At 43.1% G+C, this 18,464-nt stretch overlaps 1 protein-coding gene across 1 annotated transcript in view; it reads left to right on the top strand.

Annotated features, from left to right (window-relative positions):
• LOC109901194 (glutamate receptor ionotropic, kainate 2) overlaps window positions 1-14,664 on the top strand; it is a gene marked incomplete at its 5' end in the record, with an annotated part of 156,119 nt that extends 141,455 nt beyond the window's left edge. The window contains 2 exons of the mRNA XM_031836208.1: window positions 3,895-4,148; window positions 11,073-14,664. Of these exons, the coding sequence (XP_031692068.1) occupies window positions 3,895-4,148; window positions 11,073-11,237 (419 nt within the window). The remainder of the gene's footprint in view (window positions 1-3,894; window positions 4,149-11,072) is intronic.
• Window positions 14,665-18,464: the final 3,800 nt, after the last annotated feature.

The raw sequence follows: 18,464 nt of genomic DNA, 5'->3' as shown, positions 1-18,464 counted from the left end.
TCTGTGTTGTTGTATGTGTCGAACTGCTTTGCTTTATCTTGGCCAGGTCACAGTTGTAAATGAGAACTTGTTCTCAACTAGCCTAACTGGTTAAATAAAGATGAAATAAAAAATAAATAAAAATATGGGACCACACAGCCATCATATCGCTCAGGAAGGAGATGCGTTCTGTCTCCTAGAGATGAACGTACTTGGTGTGAAAAGTGCAAATCAATCCCAGAACAACAGCAAAGGACCTTGTGAAGATGCTGGAGGAAACAGGTACAAAAGTATCTTTATCCACAGTAAAACGAGTCCTATATCGACATAACCTGAAAGGCCGCTCAGCAAGGAAGAAGCCACTGCTCCAAAACAGCCATAAAAAAACAAGACTAAGGTTTGTAACTGCACATGGGGACAAAGATTGTACTTTTTGGAGAAATGTCCTCTGGTCTGATGAAAAAAAAATTGAACTGTTTGGCCATAATGACCATCGTTATGTTTGGAGATAAAAGGGGGAGGCTTGCAAGCCGAAGAACACCATCCCAACCGTGAAGCACAGGGGTGGCAGCATCATGTTGTGGGGGTGGCAGCATCATGTTGTGGGTGTGCTTTGCTGCAGGAGGGACTGATGATCTTCACAAAATAGATGGCATCATGAGGGGGAAAATTATGTGGATATATTGAAGCAACATCTCAAGACATCAGTCAGGAAGTTAAAGCTTGGTCGCAAATGGGTCTTCCAAATGGACAATGACCCCAAGCATACTTCCAAAGTTGTGGCAAAATGGGTTAATAACAACAAAGTCAAGGTATTGGAGTGGCCATCACAAAGCCCTGACCTCAATCCTATTTGTAGGCAGAACTGAAAAAGCATGTGTAAGCAAGGAGGCCAACAAACCTGACTCAGTTACACCAGCTCTGCCAGGAGGAATGGGCCAAAATTCACCCAACTTATTGTGGGAAGCTTGTGGAAGGCTACCCGATACGTTTGACCCAAGTTAAACAATTTAAAGGCAATGCTACCAAATACTAATTGAGTGTATGTAAACTTCTGACCCACTGGGAATGTGACGAAAGAAATAAAAGCTGAAATAACTAATTCTCTCTACTATTACTCTGACATTTCACATTCTTAAAATAACGTGGTGATCCTAACTGACCTAAAACATGGCATTTTTACTGGGATTAAATGTCGGGAATTGTGAAAAACTGAGTTTAAATGATTTGGCTAAGGTGTATGAAAACTTCCTACTTCAACTGTTCAAGTTGTGGTTCGGGTAGCTTACACTTTTCATCCTCCTTCACATTGTGACAGGGCATCAGAAATCATTATCTAAAGACAGTCGGACCACAACCACATAATTTCATTGTCCATTTAATTGTTATGGAGGATTATGAAGTACAGACAATGACATTCTAGATTCTACTGAAATGCCATGTTCCACTGCCCTGCAGAATATTTAGTTTGGCCTCTGCAGCAGTGCTGTTCAATTGATATAATTTAATGATTAAACCAGCCATAAACTAACCCAGCACAATGTTATATCATTGTATTGTTTTGTATTTATTATGGATCCCCATTAGCTGCTGCTGGAGCTTTGCTGGATCTGAAAATCCTCATTAATTTCTCCCCATTCTGTGTTCTCTGGGGTTTCTCATTTTGGGCTGCAGGTAGTGAGTGATCTGACACACACAGGACTAGCTACAGTAGTGCGTGATCTGACACACACAGGACTAGCTACAGTAGTGAGTGATCTGACACACACAGGACTAGCTACAGTAGTGAGCGATCAGACACACACAAGGCTAGCTACAGTAGTGAGCGATCAGACACACACAGGGCTAGCTACAGTAGAGAGTGAGCGATCAGACACACACAAGGCTAGCTACAGTAGTGTGTGATATGATACAAACAGGGCTAGCTACAGTAATGAGTGATCTGACACACACAGGGTTAGCTACAGTAGCGAGGGATCTGACTCACACAGGACTAGCTACAGTAGCTGTTGTATGAATGTGACACCTGAAGAGAAATGTATTTAGATGGCAATGAATTATATGAGAGTTAGTGCTGTGTGTTTCAAATTATTTATCACCATGGGTATGCATGTCTTCAAACATGTACGCTGGGCTCTGCCTGTCTGTTGTTGATCTGATCAAAAAGAGAGAGAGACACACACACAAAGCCTTGAGCTGACGATGAAGGACATAACGCATCTAAAAGTATTCAGAGGTGGCCTGGTGATCGCAACACCACTGTTCTCTGCTCTTCAGGCATAGCAACAGCACAGTGAGGAAGTGTTACTATGGAGATTGTCAATCACTGCGTGCCTTTTTGTCTGCCCAGCTCCTGCTGCTATAGTATTGGTCCTCATACATACTAACAAGTAGCATTGTATTGTTCCCTGCATGGTTGCTTCTCAACAAACAGCCTTGATACTTAATATTCATCAGGCAATCGCCATGTGTTGTTTTCTCCTCTCAACACCAAGCTGGCTATAGTTCTGAAGAGTTGTTTTCCCCTCTCATCACAAAGCTGGCTATAGTTCTGAAGAGTTGTTTTCCCCTCTCCTCAACACCAAGCTGGCTAGAGTTCTGAAGAGTTGTTTTCCCCTCTCCTCAACACCAAGCTGGCTAGAGTTCTGAAGAGTTGTTTTCCCCTCTCCAACACCAAGCTGGCTATAGTTCTGAAGAGTTGTTTTCTCCTCCTCTCAACACCAAGCTGGCTATAGTTCTGGAGAGTTGTTTTCCCCTCTCCTCAACACCAAGCTGGCTATAGTTCTGAAGAGTTGTTTTCCCCTCTTCTCAACACCAAGCTGGCTATAGTTCTGAAGAGTTGTTTTCCCCTCTTCTCAACACAAAGCTGGCTATAGTTCTGAAGAGTTGTTTTCCCCTCTTCTCAACACAAAGCTGGCTATAGTTCTGGAGAGTTGTTTTCCCCTCTTCTCAACACCAAGCTGGCTATAGTTCTGAAGAGTTGTTTTCCCCTCTTCTCAACACCAAGCTGGCTATAGTTCTGAAGAGTTGTTTTCCCCTCTCCTCAACACCAAGCTGGCTATAGTTCTGAAGAGTTGTTTTCCCCTCTCCTCAACACCAAGCTGGCTATAGTTCTGAAGTGTATGAGATAATAATAAGGGAGTGTGATTGAGTTTTAGATATTTCAAGCAGCATTAACATCCTGATTATATGGGCCCCTAGCCACAGGGAGAGCTCTCCAGTCGATGATATGAAAGGGGGTCGGGGAGATTTCAAGTGTTTTCACTTGGTTTCACCCTTCAGGTCTAATCAGAAGCCTCTGCATGTGACGGGGTTTGATCTGGCCAGCAGGGAACACGAACACGCCAGCCCTGTTTACCTGGCTAGTGTGGGGAAGCCTGGAGGCTGCTGGGAGTTCTGGGAAATACTCCCGACACTGAGGAGATGTCGTGAACGTGCACACACACACACACACACACACACACTGAGGGGCAGAAGGGAGCACTTCAAAGCAACATGTCGGCAGCACATTTATTTATTAAGCAAAACAAAACAATGCACACTAGAGACATTACCGCTAATTAAGCATGGCAACCAGTATTAATGAGAGAACAAAAGGAGCAGATAAAAGGAGGTAAATTGCTGGTCCCTGGAATGTATTTCGGGTTTATTTGTATATTGTTTGTGAAACCACTGTGGGAGCTGCATGGGAGAATCTATGGTGCATTCAGCACCAGCCAGGACACTGTGGCTGGGATGTTGGTGCCACGCACACGCACATGTACTGTACACAAACACACGCACACACACCCACACGTACTGTACACACACGCACACGTACTGTACACACACATGCTCACGTACTCAAACACACGCTTTCCTCCTAATTATTATCCATCTCAATCTCACCTGATTATTTATTCTTTGGTCCCTCAGGTTCTCCGTACAGGGACAAGATCACCATAGCGATCCTGCAGCTGCAGGAAGAAGGAAAGCTGCACATGATGAAGGAGAAGTGGTGGAGGGGGAACGGTTGTCCGGAGGATGAGAAGAATAAGGAGGCCAGCGCTCTGGGGGTCCAGAACATCGGGGGCATCTTTATCGTCCTGGCGGCTGGACTCGTCCTGTCGGTGTTCGTGGCAGTCGGAGAGTTCATCTATAAATCCAAACAAAACGCACAGCTGGAAAAGGTAAAGCAACATCCTTTCACGTATAGCCAGGTTGCAATGACAATGTGCCTGTGTGTGGATCTTTTATACAGAGATTCTTGTCAAGGAGACCACTTTTCTATTAGCGTTGTGTTTTGGCCTAGCTTACATTTATTTTGTGGTTTACAAAATATAACATTTTTATCACATATATTTTTTTTTCTGACATAAAAAGCACACAATTATGAAAGTAGAGACATTTAGTCTCGTTGTATTTGCACTAAACCATCCCTCACCTCATACTCAATAAAGTGCACTTGATGTTTGGATACAGGTGGAGGGGACATTTACACGTGTTCAGTATTAACACTTATTTGAATGTCCATGATGTACAAAAAGGACAGACAGACGGTAGCCATTTCAGTTACACTGAGATCACAAGGACAATTTTACATGATACTCAGGTCAGCTCCTGAAACACTGATGTTTATGTAGATACAGCAATGCACCATATTCTTTAAGACACAGTAAGTATGGGTTCATTTTCTTGCCTTTATCCACTTAGCCCCAACGGCACCAAGGTGATAGGAAGCGTGAGGAGTTCTGCTGTCACCACGGACCCTCCAAGCAGCTACCTGTAGACTTTAACCACCAGCTCAAATGACCTCCCGAAAGACTCCAGAGACTCCAGTCATCTACAATTACCTTAAAATGCACAAATTGTATTTTTTTTACTTCAGATAGTTCCGATTGGGAAGTTTCCTGTCGGAAGAACTGGCAGCGATGTTTTGGTCACAACGTTTCAATGAAAGGTTGCCATTGGTGCATGGTTAAGTGTACATGTTCGAAAGGTTTCACACGATGGGATTGGAAGGTTGGCCCAAATGCATGATCCATAATGTTCATGTAAATGTCACCAGTCATACGCCTTGCCACTCTCGTCTTCATGTCACCCTCAACACACAGCCACAGCAATCCTCTCCCAAAAAAATGAATCATTATTATCAGATACAAACTTTTGGACAGACAAGCCAAACTGAATCAAGCTATAATTGCAAACTCTCTGAAGGCTTGGTTTTGTAAGCTTTCAGCTATTATAACATACTAAGTACTATACTGAATAATCTCATATTGAAAGTGTAAGGCTACAACAACACATCACTCGTCATCAACAGCATGTAAAACTTTTGATGTTCCCCTTAAGCCCATGTACTTCCTGTCCTGTTCTTCTTGTCCTGTCCTTCCTGGGATTCCTGTCCTGTCCTTCCTGGGATTCCTCTCTTGATTTTCCTGCCCTGTCCTGCCCTGTCCTTCCTGCCCTGCTCTGTCCTTCCTGCTCTGTGCTGCCTGCCCTGTCCTGTCCTTCCTGCTCTGTCCTCCCTGTCCTGTCCTTCCTGCTCTGTCCTTCCTGTCCTGTCCTTCCTGCTCTGTCCTTCCTTCCCTGCCCTGTCCTTCCTGTCCTGCCTGCCCTGCCCTGTCCTGCCCTGCCTGCCTTGCCCTGCCCTGCCCTGCCCTGTCCTTCCTTCCCTGCCCTGTCCTGCCTGTCCTGCCTGCCCTGCCCTGCCCTGCCCTGCCCTGCCCTGCCCTGCCCTGCCCTGCCCTGCCCTGCCCTGCCCTGCCCTGCCTGCCTGTCCTGTCCTGTCCTGCCTGCCCTGCCCTGCCCCTCCTGCCCTGTCCTGACCGGTCCTGTCCTTCTATTCCTGTCTAACACAATGCTCTCTCACCCAACAACAGTCTCATAAATCTCAAACGCCAACCCCTACTTAGCTCTCCACAGGAGCTTGGCCTGCACTAAGAGCTTTTTTCTACACCCTCCATCGATCGCACAACGCAGTGATGCTGTTGCTGCTTCTCGGCCATAAGCCCCCATATCTATGTTTCAGAGCATCTAGTCGTGAAGTGATGTTTAGAGTCCTTCTGTCAACGACAACACACACACACAGCACAGCGCTACACCCACAGACCAGCCAGGGTAGACAGGAGGGGAGGTCCCCCATCAATAGGATGTCATTTAAAGAATCCTAAAGAATGATATGGCTAATCATAACCCATAAGGAAGGTTGGTAGTGAGTAGAGTAGGGAGTAATAGTCAGCCGAGCCAGAGAAAAGAGAAGGAGAGTGATGATTTAATAGAAACCTCAACATCATTTGATGTTGATCATGATCTCTTCCTGATGTTCTTCAGCATGTCTTTGTGTCAGACACAGCAGTTGAAGAAGATACGTTTCACACTCTTATCAGCTCAGAACTAGGCGTAGGAGCGTAGATAGCAGATATATCCAGACAGAGAATAGACCTCACTCACATATCTGTTTTCAAGAAGACTTGAGTAGTTGTCAGTTGTCAGTCCATTTAGCATTTTCTTTTCACACTACCTGTGCCTGTATGCTACAATTATGTAAGTTGTGTACCTCAATATTTTAATATCCAATCGATAACCGACACAGGTGTATATTGCTTTTCATAAATTCTCACAATCAATCATTTTTTTGTGTCTGATTATCTGAGAAGCAATACATGTTTTATTCATCCAAAGCAAATAGACATTCTCCAAGAGGTTTGAGTGTCACACAACCACAACGTGTATTTTAGTATGTGTGGCCCGTTGCTACTGTTGTAACTGTTAAACCTTGACACGATATGCAGAGTACCAAGTGTACCAAGTTTTCCCATATCAATTCAATAATTAGTCACATTTGAAAATACCTGATATTTTATTTAATTGCACAAGATCCTTTACTTGAATGTGTTGACAGTACAGGGTTGTATTTTCACCACGATGCTGAAAGTGTCAACTTGAAAAATGTTCTCCTAAGCATCTCTTTGTTGGGTTTGTCATGCTTGATAGCGCACACCCTGAAATTTGCATTTTATAATTACTTCCAGTACCAGTCAAAAGTTTGGACACACCTCCTCATTCCAGGGGTTTTCTTTATTTTTACTATTTTCTACATTGTAGAACAAGAGTGAAGACATCAAAAGTATGAAATAACACATATAGAATCATGTAGTAACCAAAAAAGTGTTAAACATATCAAAATATATTTAATATTTTATATTCTTCTAAGTCGCCACCCTTTGCCTTGATGACGGCTTTGCACACACTTGGCATTCTCTCAATCAGCTTCATGAGGTAGTCACCTGGAATGCATTTCAATTAATAGGTGTGCCTTGTTAAAATGTATTTCCTTCCTAATGCATTTGAGCCAATCCATTGTGTTGTGACAAGGTAGGGGTGGTGAACAGAAAATAGCCCAATTTGGTAAAAGACCAATTCCATATTATGGCAAGAAAAGCTCAAATAAGCAAAGAGAAATGACTTTCCATCATTACTTTAAGACATGAAGGTCAGTCAATCCGGAGAATGTCTAGAGTGTGCAAAGCTGTCACCAAGGCAAAGGGTGGTTACTTTGAGGAATCTCAATATAAAATATATTTTGATTTGTTTAACAAATTGGTTACTACATGATTCCATACGTGTTATTTCACAGTTTGGATATCTTCCCTATTACTCTACAGTGTAGAACATAGTAAACATATAGAACACTGTGGGAATGAGTAGGTGTGTCCAAATGCTACTGTATTCTGTGTAACATTAGAAAGGATAAAGAGAGAAATAAAAATGGCAAGTCATTTATTTAATGTTATGAGTCATACACCTTATAATGTCAACATTTGTTAATATTATTTGCCAAATCCAAAAATATATGTTGTAATGACAATAATTGTATGTTTATTTGAAATTATTTTAATTTACTTAACTCAGATTGTGATACAGAATAATTAGGTTTTCAGTCTAATATTTTCCACTGGTTATTAACTTTAATAAAAGATTGAGAAATATTTGAAGTTTTAGTAGGCTTTTCATTCTGGTTCGCCCAATGAGGACTTTCTCTCAAGTCCACACATTCCCATTGTCACAACATGGCTGGCTTTCAGAAAAATACCATGATCACCATGGTTGTCCACTTCCCCCTCTTCCTTCTCCACCTGTTCCTCTTTCTTATCCCCCTTTTCCTTTTCTTCCACCTCGTTATCCTCCACCTCTCCCTCCTCCTCCCCTTCCTGCTCCTTCAGCTCTTCTTCATCTTCCTTCCATTTCTCCTCTTCCGCCTCTTCCTCCTCCTCCTGCCTGCTGCTGAGGGTGCTGCAGAATAACCTGGCTCTCCAGGGACAGGGATCACCAGCTGTGTGTGAGGAACCATCCAGCTCCCCGATTGCGTGCGCGCGCACACACGTACGCACGCATTCACACACACACGCAGGAATGTACACATGCACTTATATGTGCACACACACACCTGCTCAGACAGATGTGCACACACAGACACCAATTGACTACACACACACAAAAAAAGTGACTATTCATCTCTTGCTTGCCCTCCATTTCTCCATCATGCTATCATGGAGTGAGAGATTGAGTGGGAGCTACTATGGTGTCTTTTCATCTCAGCTGTCATACCCAACCTGATGAGCAGGTCTGGGGTCTATAGATCTGTGTATGTGGTGGTACAGACTGACTGGGCTGTACTGTACATGGGCAGCCTGAAAAATACCCACCAGTGCCTTCCTCCATTAATGGTAGTAAAAAAGCTTTAAGGCAGTAAAAGTGTTGGATTTATTATTTCTCCATCTCACCTCCTTAAGTGGACGTTTTCTTCCTGTCTTCCTCTGAGCCAGCCCAAAGTGCTCTGAGACCTGAGCCTGTTCAGCTCAGGATTGGGCTGCTGGTGGTGGAGAAAAGGGGTCGTTAAAACTCTGTAATTCAATGGCCACCACTAAACAGCCACCATCAATCCAACTATGAGCCCAGCAGCCATGAGGCCATGATGGAGATGTGTCCCCTGAGTCAGGGAGCATTTTCTTAGCCTGCCTGGAAAGCCAGATGGGTGGGGTTTTACTTTTGGGACTTTTATATTGGTCCTAGATGGCCACTAAGCCCACAGCTTCATGAGGGGAGAAGTGTCCTAGGTAGAAGATGCTATTCAATCTCTCTTTCCCAGAGAAAATCAATAGCCATGAAAAGCATGTTTTCTGAAAGGCTTGTAGTCAATCAGCAGGACTTCTAGGAGTAATTCCTGCAACTCCAGGTGTAGCTTTTTACTGTATGTTTTTTTGTGAGAAGAAGACAAACAATATATGATATAGATATGATTTATGAATATGATACACACATGCACATACTAACATGTAATATCATATACACTCAGATAGGTACATACCTTTGTACACCCAAATCCATATACTCAATATGCATAGAATTTTGAGTACTGGTGAATTGATGTGATTGTTGGTATGCTGGAAAGCGAAAGCATTAAAACATTTGCATGGGTGGGAGTCCTATAGCCATAACTATAGAATGTGTTCATGTGAGATAACTGTTCATTAGGACAACTCATAACAATGTCATAACCCTACTGGTCATAGATGAGGAAAAAAGGCACTAAGGAGAAGGCAGCCTGTTAGGTAAGCATTGGCATGAGTAACTGAATGACACTCAATCACTGGCTGACTTAGCAGTATAACGTCTTCACTGTTGTCTTCATCCTTGTGTTCTTGCTGGTAGACCAACCCAGCCTTCAATTGCTTGAGGTGGGCAGAGGCCTTATTTCTCTTGACAGGATGGTTGAGCCCTTTCACATTCCAGCTATTAAGGTAGACATCCCTCGGTTCTCTATCAACTCAGTTGAGGTTCTGAATTATTTGGCATACGTACCTGTACCAGACATCACCATAGTGCCGTTCCAAAATATAAGTTGTGTTTTTATGTGAAAGATTTAACCTAGACTCTAAACACATATTAGTCCCTTGAAATCTGTTTCCCCAATAGTACCTCCAGGAATAGCAGTTTCAGATTTAGTTGAGTCACTCTGCGTTGTTCAGTGCACCATTTGAAAATGCCAGAGTAGCTTTTGAGAAAAGGAGAAGGAAGAAGAGGCAGCAGCTTAATTGGCCATGCAGCTACATGGGATTTGAGTCAGACGAGATGTAATATGCATCAATAAGTCATGCTGCTGTATGGGCCTGGGCCCCGGCTGGGCTGCCTGGCAGAGAAGGATGGGGGAAATCTGCCATGGAGAAATCACTTTAGCTAGCCTAGAATGCTCACTGTGTGTGTGTGTGTGTGTGTGTGTGTGTGTGAGAGAGAGAGAGTGTGCTTGCACGCTTGCCTGTGTGTACGTGCGTTCACTCGCCATGTGTGCGACTCCAGATGGACTCCAGCAATTCGGCACTGTGCACAGCTTTCCTTCTAACCCTCTTCAATCTACCCTTCCCAAAGCATTACCCCCCCCCCTAGACCATCTAGCCCTTCCTTCATCCCATCCCCTCCACTCACCAACCAAACTTCACACCCGTGCTTGATTTGAAACTGAATCGTTGCCAGGGCTACAGGCATGTTTTAATTAGCAGTATGTCAACACATTTTAATAATTTAAAGCTGTTAACGCAAGCTACCATAATCAGGTGTTGCTGTACATGATCAAATAGCTGCACGGCTGTAGTAAGATACCTATAATACTGCAATAACAGTCTGTGGATAAAATCAATGTTTCTCATCGCTCTGAAAACATGAAGTTGCTAAATCTATTGTCTCCCAATACAAGAGGAATCCCTGCCAACCTCCAGTGCAAATCCTGTCCTGATTCCTACCCACTTCTAGCCCCTTTATCCACCTACTACACTAAAAGACTATGGACATGCAACCTCCATCCAACTTGAACTCCAGCCCGAGCCCACCCACCCTTTCCTGAGCCAGCTCCTCTCTCCCCTGCTTGCTCTGTGTCACCATGGCAGCTCTCAGAGAGGGGGCTGTAGAGAGCCTGCCCTGGGGAAGTAGAAGCTCTGCAGTGCTCTGCTCTGCTGAGCTTATTACTGCCAAATTGTTTGGAACTAGAGGAGGCTCTCTCTGAAATCCCTGTTTTCTCTCTCTCTCTCTCTTTCTCTGTCTTTCACTCTCTCCTACAGAGGTCCTTCTGCAGTGCCATGGTGGACGAGTTGCGGGTGTCCCTCAAGTGCCAGCGGCGCCTCAAACACAAGCCTCAGCCGCCCGTCATGGTGAAGACAGAGGACGTCATCAACATGCACACCTTCAACGACCGCAGACTGCCAGGCAAAGAGACCATGGCCTAGAACAGGACTCCCTCTCTCTCTATCCCTCTAACTCTTTCTATCTCTCTCTCTATCTCTCTCTCTGCTGTCACAGGGAGGAGTGTAGGGTGAAGAGACATTGCGGGAGGGAGGAAGGGTGATAGTTGATTTATGTGAGTGTATTTGGAGGGGGGGGGTTAAGAGAGATGGGAGAGGAGATTGGGAGAGGAGATGAGAAGAAAGGAGAAGAGAAGAGAAGTGGAGAAGAGAGGAACTGAGCTGCTCTGATCACTGACTGGACTGACTGTCTGGCATCGTTGTTTTGAAACACTAAGCAAGAAATGAAAAGAGATTCAACAATGTTTCCTGTGGAAATAACTTGAACTAACCTGGGAGCAATTCAATGTGAGTTACCTCATTAATCTACCTGGCAATGCACCTGAGCAAGGTGTGACCAAGTGGTGCCATGATTTAGTATAAAAAAAGAGAGAGATAAACCCAGGATTCAGAGGAAAGGAGGGAGGGCAGGTTAAATTGAAAGTATAGAATGTCATACATATGATACATGTTTGGTTGTACATGTTTGGTTGTACGTTAAATATTGATTCAATTTGGACATGTGATCTGTATCTGCTACCCAACCACTCTCTCTCTCTCACTGAGTAGACCACATGCAGAGAGCTTGGTTAGGTAGAATCAGGAGAGCGTACATCCCTCAGTCATAGTTATGGAGCAAACACATACACAGACACTAATAGAAGAAACTGAGAGAAAATAATTTGGCGAGTGTGTAAAGGACGCATCTCGTTTTTATTCAACCATAGAAGAAGAAGGAGAACAGATGGGCTAGAAACAGCCAGTTCCAAATGAAACCCAAAGCCCAAAACGCATTGGTGAGCAGGACAGAACTGCTCCCAACATGTACAGAGGCATCGTTATTCATATGATTCACTGTTGGAAAGAATACAGTACATTATCCATCAGGCAATAGGGGATTTCATTTACTTTATTTCAGAGTACTAACATTTTGTTAAATGATGGGGAATGGAAAACATTTTTTGAATGAAAAAATATATACATATATAAATACAAGAGAGACAGATTACCGGGTGTGAGGCAGTGATGTAATAGAGGAATTAGGTGATAGGAACTGGAAGTGACATGAAGAGTTGCGGACATGATGAAAGTAGTAACCTTGGAAACCTTAGTAGTTTGAATTGAAGGAAAGCAGGACAGCAGGAGTGGATCTGAAACAACATTCACAGCAATCACACAACATGAGGAATTTATTTATTCAAGTATTTATTATTTTATTTATATTTTCATTGACTGAATTTTCACAGCAGCTGCAAGGATACAGTACACACCTCATTTTCAGATTTGATGGGTACACATTTTTTGGTTTCCTTTTTTGTTCAATGTCAAGTCTCAAGTTTCTTTTTGTACTCTAGTGGCTTTTATTTTAGTAACAAAATCCTCACATTTACTTGTGCAAATACAATTTCTATGAAAAAGTGTTTTTGTACGAAGAAAATCAAAAATTTTGTAATAATTTTTATCAACACAAAATGCACCACGGATGTCACCACGGCAGACAGCGAGCCTCTCTCTCCACTGTGGGCCGTGTGGGCATCCCAAGGGATAGCAGCCCCATCTAGGATAGCCCCGTCAGGCCTAACACAATCCCCTCCAGGGGGTCACGAGAACAACCCCCCCATGGACCGGCATCACACCGATGGGGTCTCCAGAGCATTCTGGTTGAGCTTCAGTGGCATAATACATGTTTTGGAAAAACTATTTTTATCATGTAAAGGAATCATATTTAAAAGAAAGATATTTTTACTTCAGGTGAAAGAAGAGTAATGATTAAACAATAATTAGAAGAATACATATATATACACACAAAGAAGCTGAAGTGAAGAGGACTGCCAATGATGCTTATCATTCTACACCCCTGAATTCCAATAGACTGCTAGTTTTCAGTGCTGAGAAATTGTGTGTAAATGGTTATAAAAACGGAAAAATATGTATTTAACAAAATAAAGAACACTGACAGTGGCAAGAAAAAGTATGTGAATCCTTTGGAAATACCTGGATTTCTGCATAAATTGTTCATCAAATTTGATCTGATCTTCATTTAGGTCACAACAATAGACAAGCACAGTCTGCTTAAACTAATAACACACAAACAATTATACGTTTTCATGTCTTTATTGAACACACTGTGTAAACATTCACAGTGCAGGGTTGAAAAAGTATGTGAATCCTTGGATTTAATAACTGGTTGACTCTCCTTTGGCAGCAATAACCTCAACCAAATGTTACCAATCAGACCTGCACAACGGTCAAGAGGAATTTTGGACCATTCCTCTTAAACAACTGTTTCAGTTGAGAAATATTCTTGGGATGTCTGGTGTGAACTACTCTCTAGAGGTCAATGCCACAGCATCTCAAATCAGGTTGAAGTCAGAAGGTGTATTTTCTTCTATTGAAGCCATTCTATTGTTGTGTTTTGGGTCGTTGTCCTGTTGCGTCACCCAACTTCTGTTGAGCTTCAATTGACAGATAGCCTTACATTATTCTGCAAAATGTCCTGATAAATTTGGGAATTATTTTTATTTTTTGGGGGGGGGACTGCAGTGACTTCTTCTGTAGTGTCCTCCCATGAACACCATTCTTGTTCAGTGTTTTACGTATCGTAGACTCATCAACAGACATGTTAGCATGTTCCAGAGATTTCTGTAGGTTTTTAGCTGACACTCTTAAGATTCTTCTTAACCTCATTGAACATTCTGCGCTGTGCTTTTGCAGTCATCTTTGCAGGATGGCCACTCCTAGGGAGAGTAGCAACAGTGTTGAACTTTCTCCATTTATAGACAATTTGTCTTACCGTGGACTGATGAACACCAAGGCTTTTAGAGATACTTTTGTAACCCTTTCCAGCTTTATGCAAGTCAACAATTCTTAATCTGAGGTCTGTTTTGTTCGAGGCATGGTTCACATCAGGCAATGCTTCTTGTGAATAGCAAACTCAAATTTTGTGAGTGTTTTAATAGGGCAAGGCAGCTGTAACCAACATCTTCAATCTCGTCTCATTGATTGGACTCCAGGTTAACTGACTCCTGGCTCCAATTAGCTTTTAGAGAAGCCATAGGGGTTCACATACCTTTTCCAACCCACACTGTAAATGTTTAAATTATGATGTATTCAATATAGACAAGAAAAATACAATAATTTGTGTGTTATTAGTTTAAGCACACTGTGCTTGTCTGTTGTGACTTAGATGAAGATGAGAGCAAATTTGATGACCAATTTATGCAGAAATCAAGGTAATTCCAATGGGTTCACATACTTTTTCTTGCCATTGTAACTAATTTTGAACATGTTATGAAAACTAAACGGAGTGCACACAGTTTACTGTTTGAAGTTGATGCACAAGTTTAAAGAAAATTTCAAAAAAAAATCTTCACAACCTTGTGGTGTCGTTCATTTGACTCGAAAGCAAAATGTTTTGTCACCATTACATTGTTACAGCTTGGATCAGACTCTAAACAGAACAAATAGCAATGTGAACGGAAAACACAATAGAAGACTGATGGAATATGGGATATATATATAGAAACAGTGGATATATATATATATATAAACACAAAAATCGAATGAAGAACAAAGCAAGTCGATATTGTGCCAAAAAGAAAGATAATTGTTCAAGACTCCTTCAGTACTTTTTAAAACGTTGTTTTACCATATAATGTTGACTGTGCGCTCTCACTCTGCATTTTGTACTCCATATCCCTCCATCTGGAGAGCAGCTGTGGAAATACTGACACGAATGAAAAAACAAAGGGCAATCTATCTATTCTGTTTACTAGAATTTTTTTAAATGTTATTCGTCTTTAACAGCCGGGTACAAGTGAAAGGATTCCTATTTGAAAGACACAAAATGTACAGCAGATCTGCCATGCATACCCATTAATGCAGTTAGGAAAATTGGCAAAATAAATGATTGTACTATACAACAACTATGCAACACAGAGTTATTCAATATGTAAGCCTATAGAGCAGTAATGTCCCTTGGGCAGACTGCGTGTAGACCGAGAGAATCTGCCAGAACTGAATGAGATGCATGAATTCCGAGCAGCATTACTTCCGGTTTGGGGGTTTTCATCACTGTTTAGTTGGACATATCAGGATTGGGCTAAGGAGGTGCTTAAACTGCTTCACCGGCTGTGCTTTGTGCGTTTGCCACACGGATCGGAAGGGGGATGGGCTGAGAGTTTACTTTTGCAAGGGCGGAGACTACATTGTTGACACGTGAACACAGACGTTAATCACTTACGCAAGATTTGACTTCTGGGTTAGCAGAGATGAATAGAGCAATTGTACAATTATTCCCAAGCCATTGAAACGAGACAAAATATATAAATGCAAGACTGTCTGTGAGGGTAATCACATGCACACTTAATGCTCAAATGTATGTGCATATACAATGATGAGCGGGTTCCAGTGACTCACAGGCTTTATTAGATGGGGATTGTTGTGGTTGGGGAGACACTGTCCTTGATGGCAAGAGGAGAGGAAACTGCCTTGTAGCGTCGAGGAATTAACTATCCATAATGAATTAAAATAGAGGGAATTAACACAGTGATAAACAAAGCCAAATGACTGTCGTTAAGGGACGGTGGGGGTAGTGAGAGTGTGGAGGTACCCTGCTTTACTTGTGGGCCACGGTCACCAATTCACCCAGAAACAGACTCAGTCAGCAAACACAGGGAGGGTCAGACAAGGACACCGCTTCCTCTTAGTCAATCCCTGATCTGACGATGACCCTTGACCCATACCCAGGGTATGACTCAGCAGAACGCTGCGGCTAATCAGATTAACTCTCCATCCTCACCCTGACCTGAGAGGTGGGATGGATAGGACGGATGGGATGGGATGAAAGCCCAGGGGCTGTCAGGGGCAGTGTTGTGGAGATGCAGCCAACAGATTACATTTAAAAACATTTGTAGTTAACCTGTTTAACCTGCTGGTTTAGAAAGCTTTCCTCCTTATCGACCTGACCTCAGTTTGCCAGTTACATCATTACTGGATGTAGAGGAACCTGAACACTGTTGGCCTTTTTTGTTGTGTGTTAGTTGTGGCGGAAATCTGCTGCCATACGTTGGTGACTTCTAAAATTCAAAGTATCTGATAAGTGCAGCTCTATCTGAGCAAGCTTTATGAATAAATAGCTTTTGAATACATTTGTAAAACAAATCGAATGGAAATGTACTTGTTTGAAGAGTAATAGATAGAATTTGAGGTTCAACAGAGGCAGAAACCCCGGGATAGCTTCACCATGGATTCATCTTAGGTCATTCAGCAGCAGGAAAATGATCTGTCCAAAATGAATATCGAACACACACACCAATGTCCAAATTAGTAGTGGAACAGTGGATCCTGCCGGTCCACACTGTCTTTACCCTGAGAAAAACGAACAAAACAAACAGTGGTGTCAGTGTCCAGCCCACCGACAAGATACCAGCTCATTAAAAAACATTCCGATGGTAAGGAAACACATTCTGTGGAGGGAGAAAACATCCTTATCTGTGCCCTGCGTCCTCAGGACTAATGCTGCCGTTGTGTGGATCGTTAGAACTTAGCCCGGGGTATTTTTCTTTGTGTGTGTGCCTGTTCTCAGCCATTCCATTATCAGATTGAGGTTTTCACACAAGGTGTCGCTTCAGACGGGCCCGAATCTTCACACCTCTGTCAGGCCGAGGGGGGAGGATGGAGGGAGATAACAAACGCACACGCCGGATCCCATTAATTGACTAATTATCATGGCTGGTGGGGAGTGCCAGTAAACTGGAGATGGGGAAGGTAAAGCCATGTCCCCTGTATGGTCCTCTCATCCCCCAGTCAAACCCTGTTTATCAATCAGTTTTAATGAAGACTGAACAGGACAAGGCCGTACGTGGTGGCGACCGAGAGATGGTCGTTGTCCTTGAGACATGGGGCTTCAGGCCAAGGGTTTTGTTAGTTGTGTCTGAGGTTTTCAGTTTTCATTATTTCTGAATAGTTACTAAGATAATAACCCTCTTGGCCAGGTCTCCCTGGAAAAAGAGATTCCTATCTAAATTGTTTTATTAGATTTCTCTATTTTTCTCATTGACCTGATTTGAGAACTGGGAAGGGGAAGGGAAGAAAGGGAGGTGAGAAGATGGGCGGAGAGAGGAGGAGAGGGGAGGAGAGGGGCAGAAAGGGGGAGAGAAGAGGAGAGGGGCAGAGAGGGGAGGAGAGGAGAGGGGCAGAGAGGGGAGGGGCAGAGAGGAGAGGAGAGGTGGAGGGGCTTAAAGGAGAGGAGAGGAGAGAGGCAGAGAGGAGAGGAGAGGATTCCAAAGCAAAATCCTTTAGATAAAATAATAATAATAAATAAGGGAGAGAGGGGGGTAAGAGAGAGGAGAGAGGAGAAATAAAACATTCCATGTGGGATTGTGTCAAGACGTGTGACACCGCATCAAGCAGCATTCAATACCAGGTCCTTTCTGTCTGCCTTGGCAAAAAAATCATGTGCTAAAAGTAAAGGACAATATGAAAGATTCCCCCCTAGCAGCCTCTGTAGCTGGTAGAGATTATCAACCCAGTAAACACAGGGCCTGCATGGTTGAGAGAAGTTAACACAGGGCCTGAATGGTTGAGAGAAGTTAACACAGGGCCTGAATGGTTGAGAGAAGTTAACACAGGGCCTGAATGGTTGAGAGAAGTTAACACAGGGCCTGAATGGTTGAGAGAAGTTAACACAGGGCCTGAATGGTTGAGAGAAGTTAACACAGGGCCTGAATGGTTGAGAGAAGATAACACAGGGCCTGAATGGTTGAGAGGAGTTAACACATGGCCTGAATGGTTGAGAGGAATTAACACAGGACCTGAATGGTTGAGAGGAGTTAACACAGGAACTGAAAGGTTGAGAGGAGTTAACACAGGGCCTGAATGGTTGAGAGGAGTAAACAGAGGGCCTGAATGGTTGAGAGGAGTAAACAGAGGGCCTGAATGGTTGAGAGGAGTAAACAGAGGGCCTGAATGGTTGAGAGGAGAAATGGCTAAAAGGAAAAGTCACAGGCATTTATCCTCCTCTGATCCCCACCAGAGGAGCTTTACAGACATAATGCCAAATTACACTGTGGGTGAAAGCAGCCACCACCAGGGCCTAATGGCCTGTGACCAGATTACACTGTCTGAGACCCACCCAGATGTAACGGAGCGTGAGCAGATTACAGTGCCTGA

This window comes from Oncorhynchus kisutch, linkage group LG2 (assembly GCF_002021735.2).
Source record: "Oncorhynchus kisutch isolate 150728-3 linkage group LG2, Okis_V2, whole genome shotgun sequence".
NCBI classification, from domain to species: Eukaryota; Metazoa; Chordata; class Actinopteri; order Salmoniformes; family Salmonidae; genus Oncorhynchus; species Oncorhynchus kisutch.
This window is presented reverse-complemented; position numbering and strand designations above follow the sequence as displayed.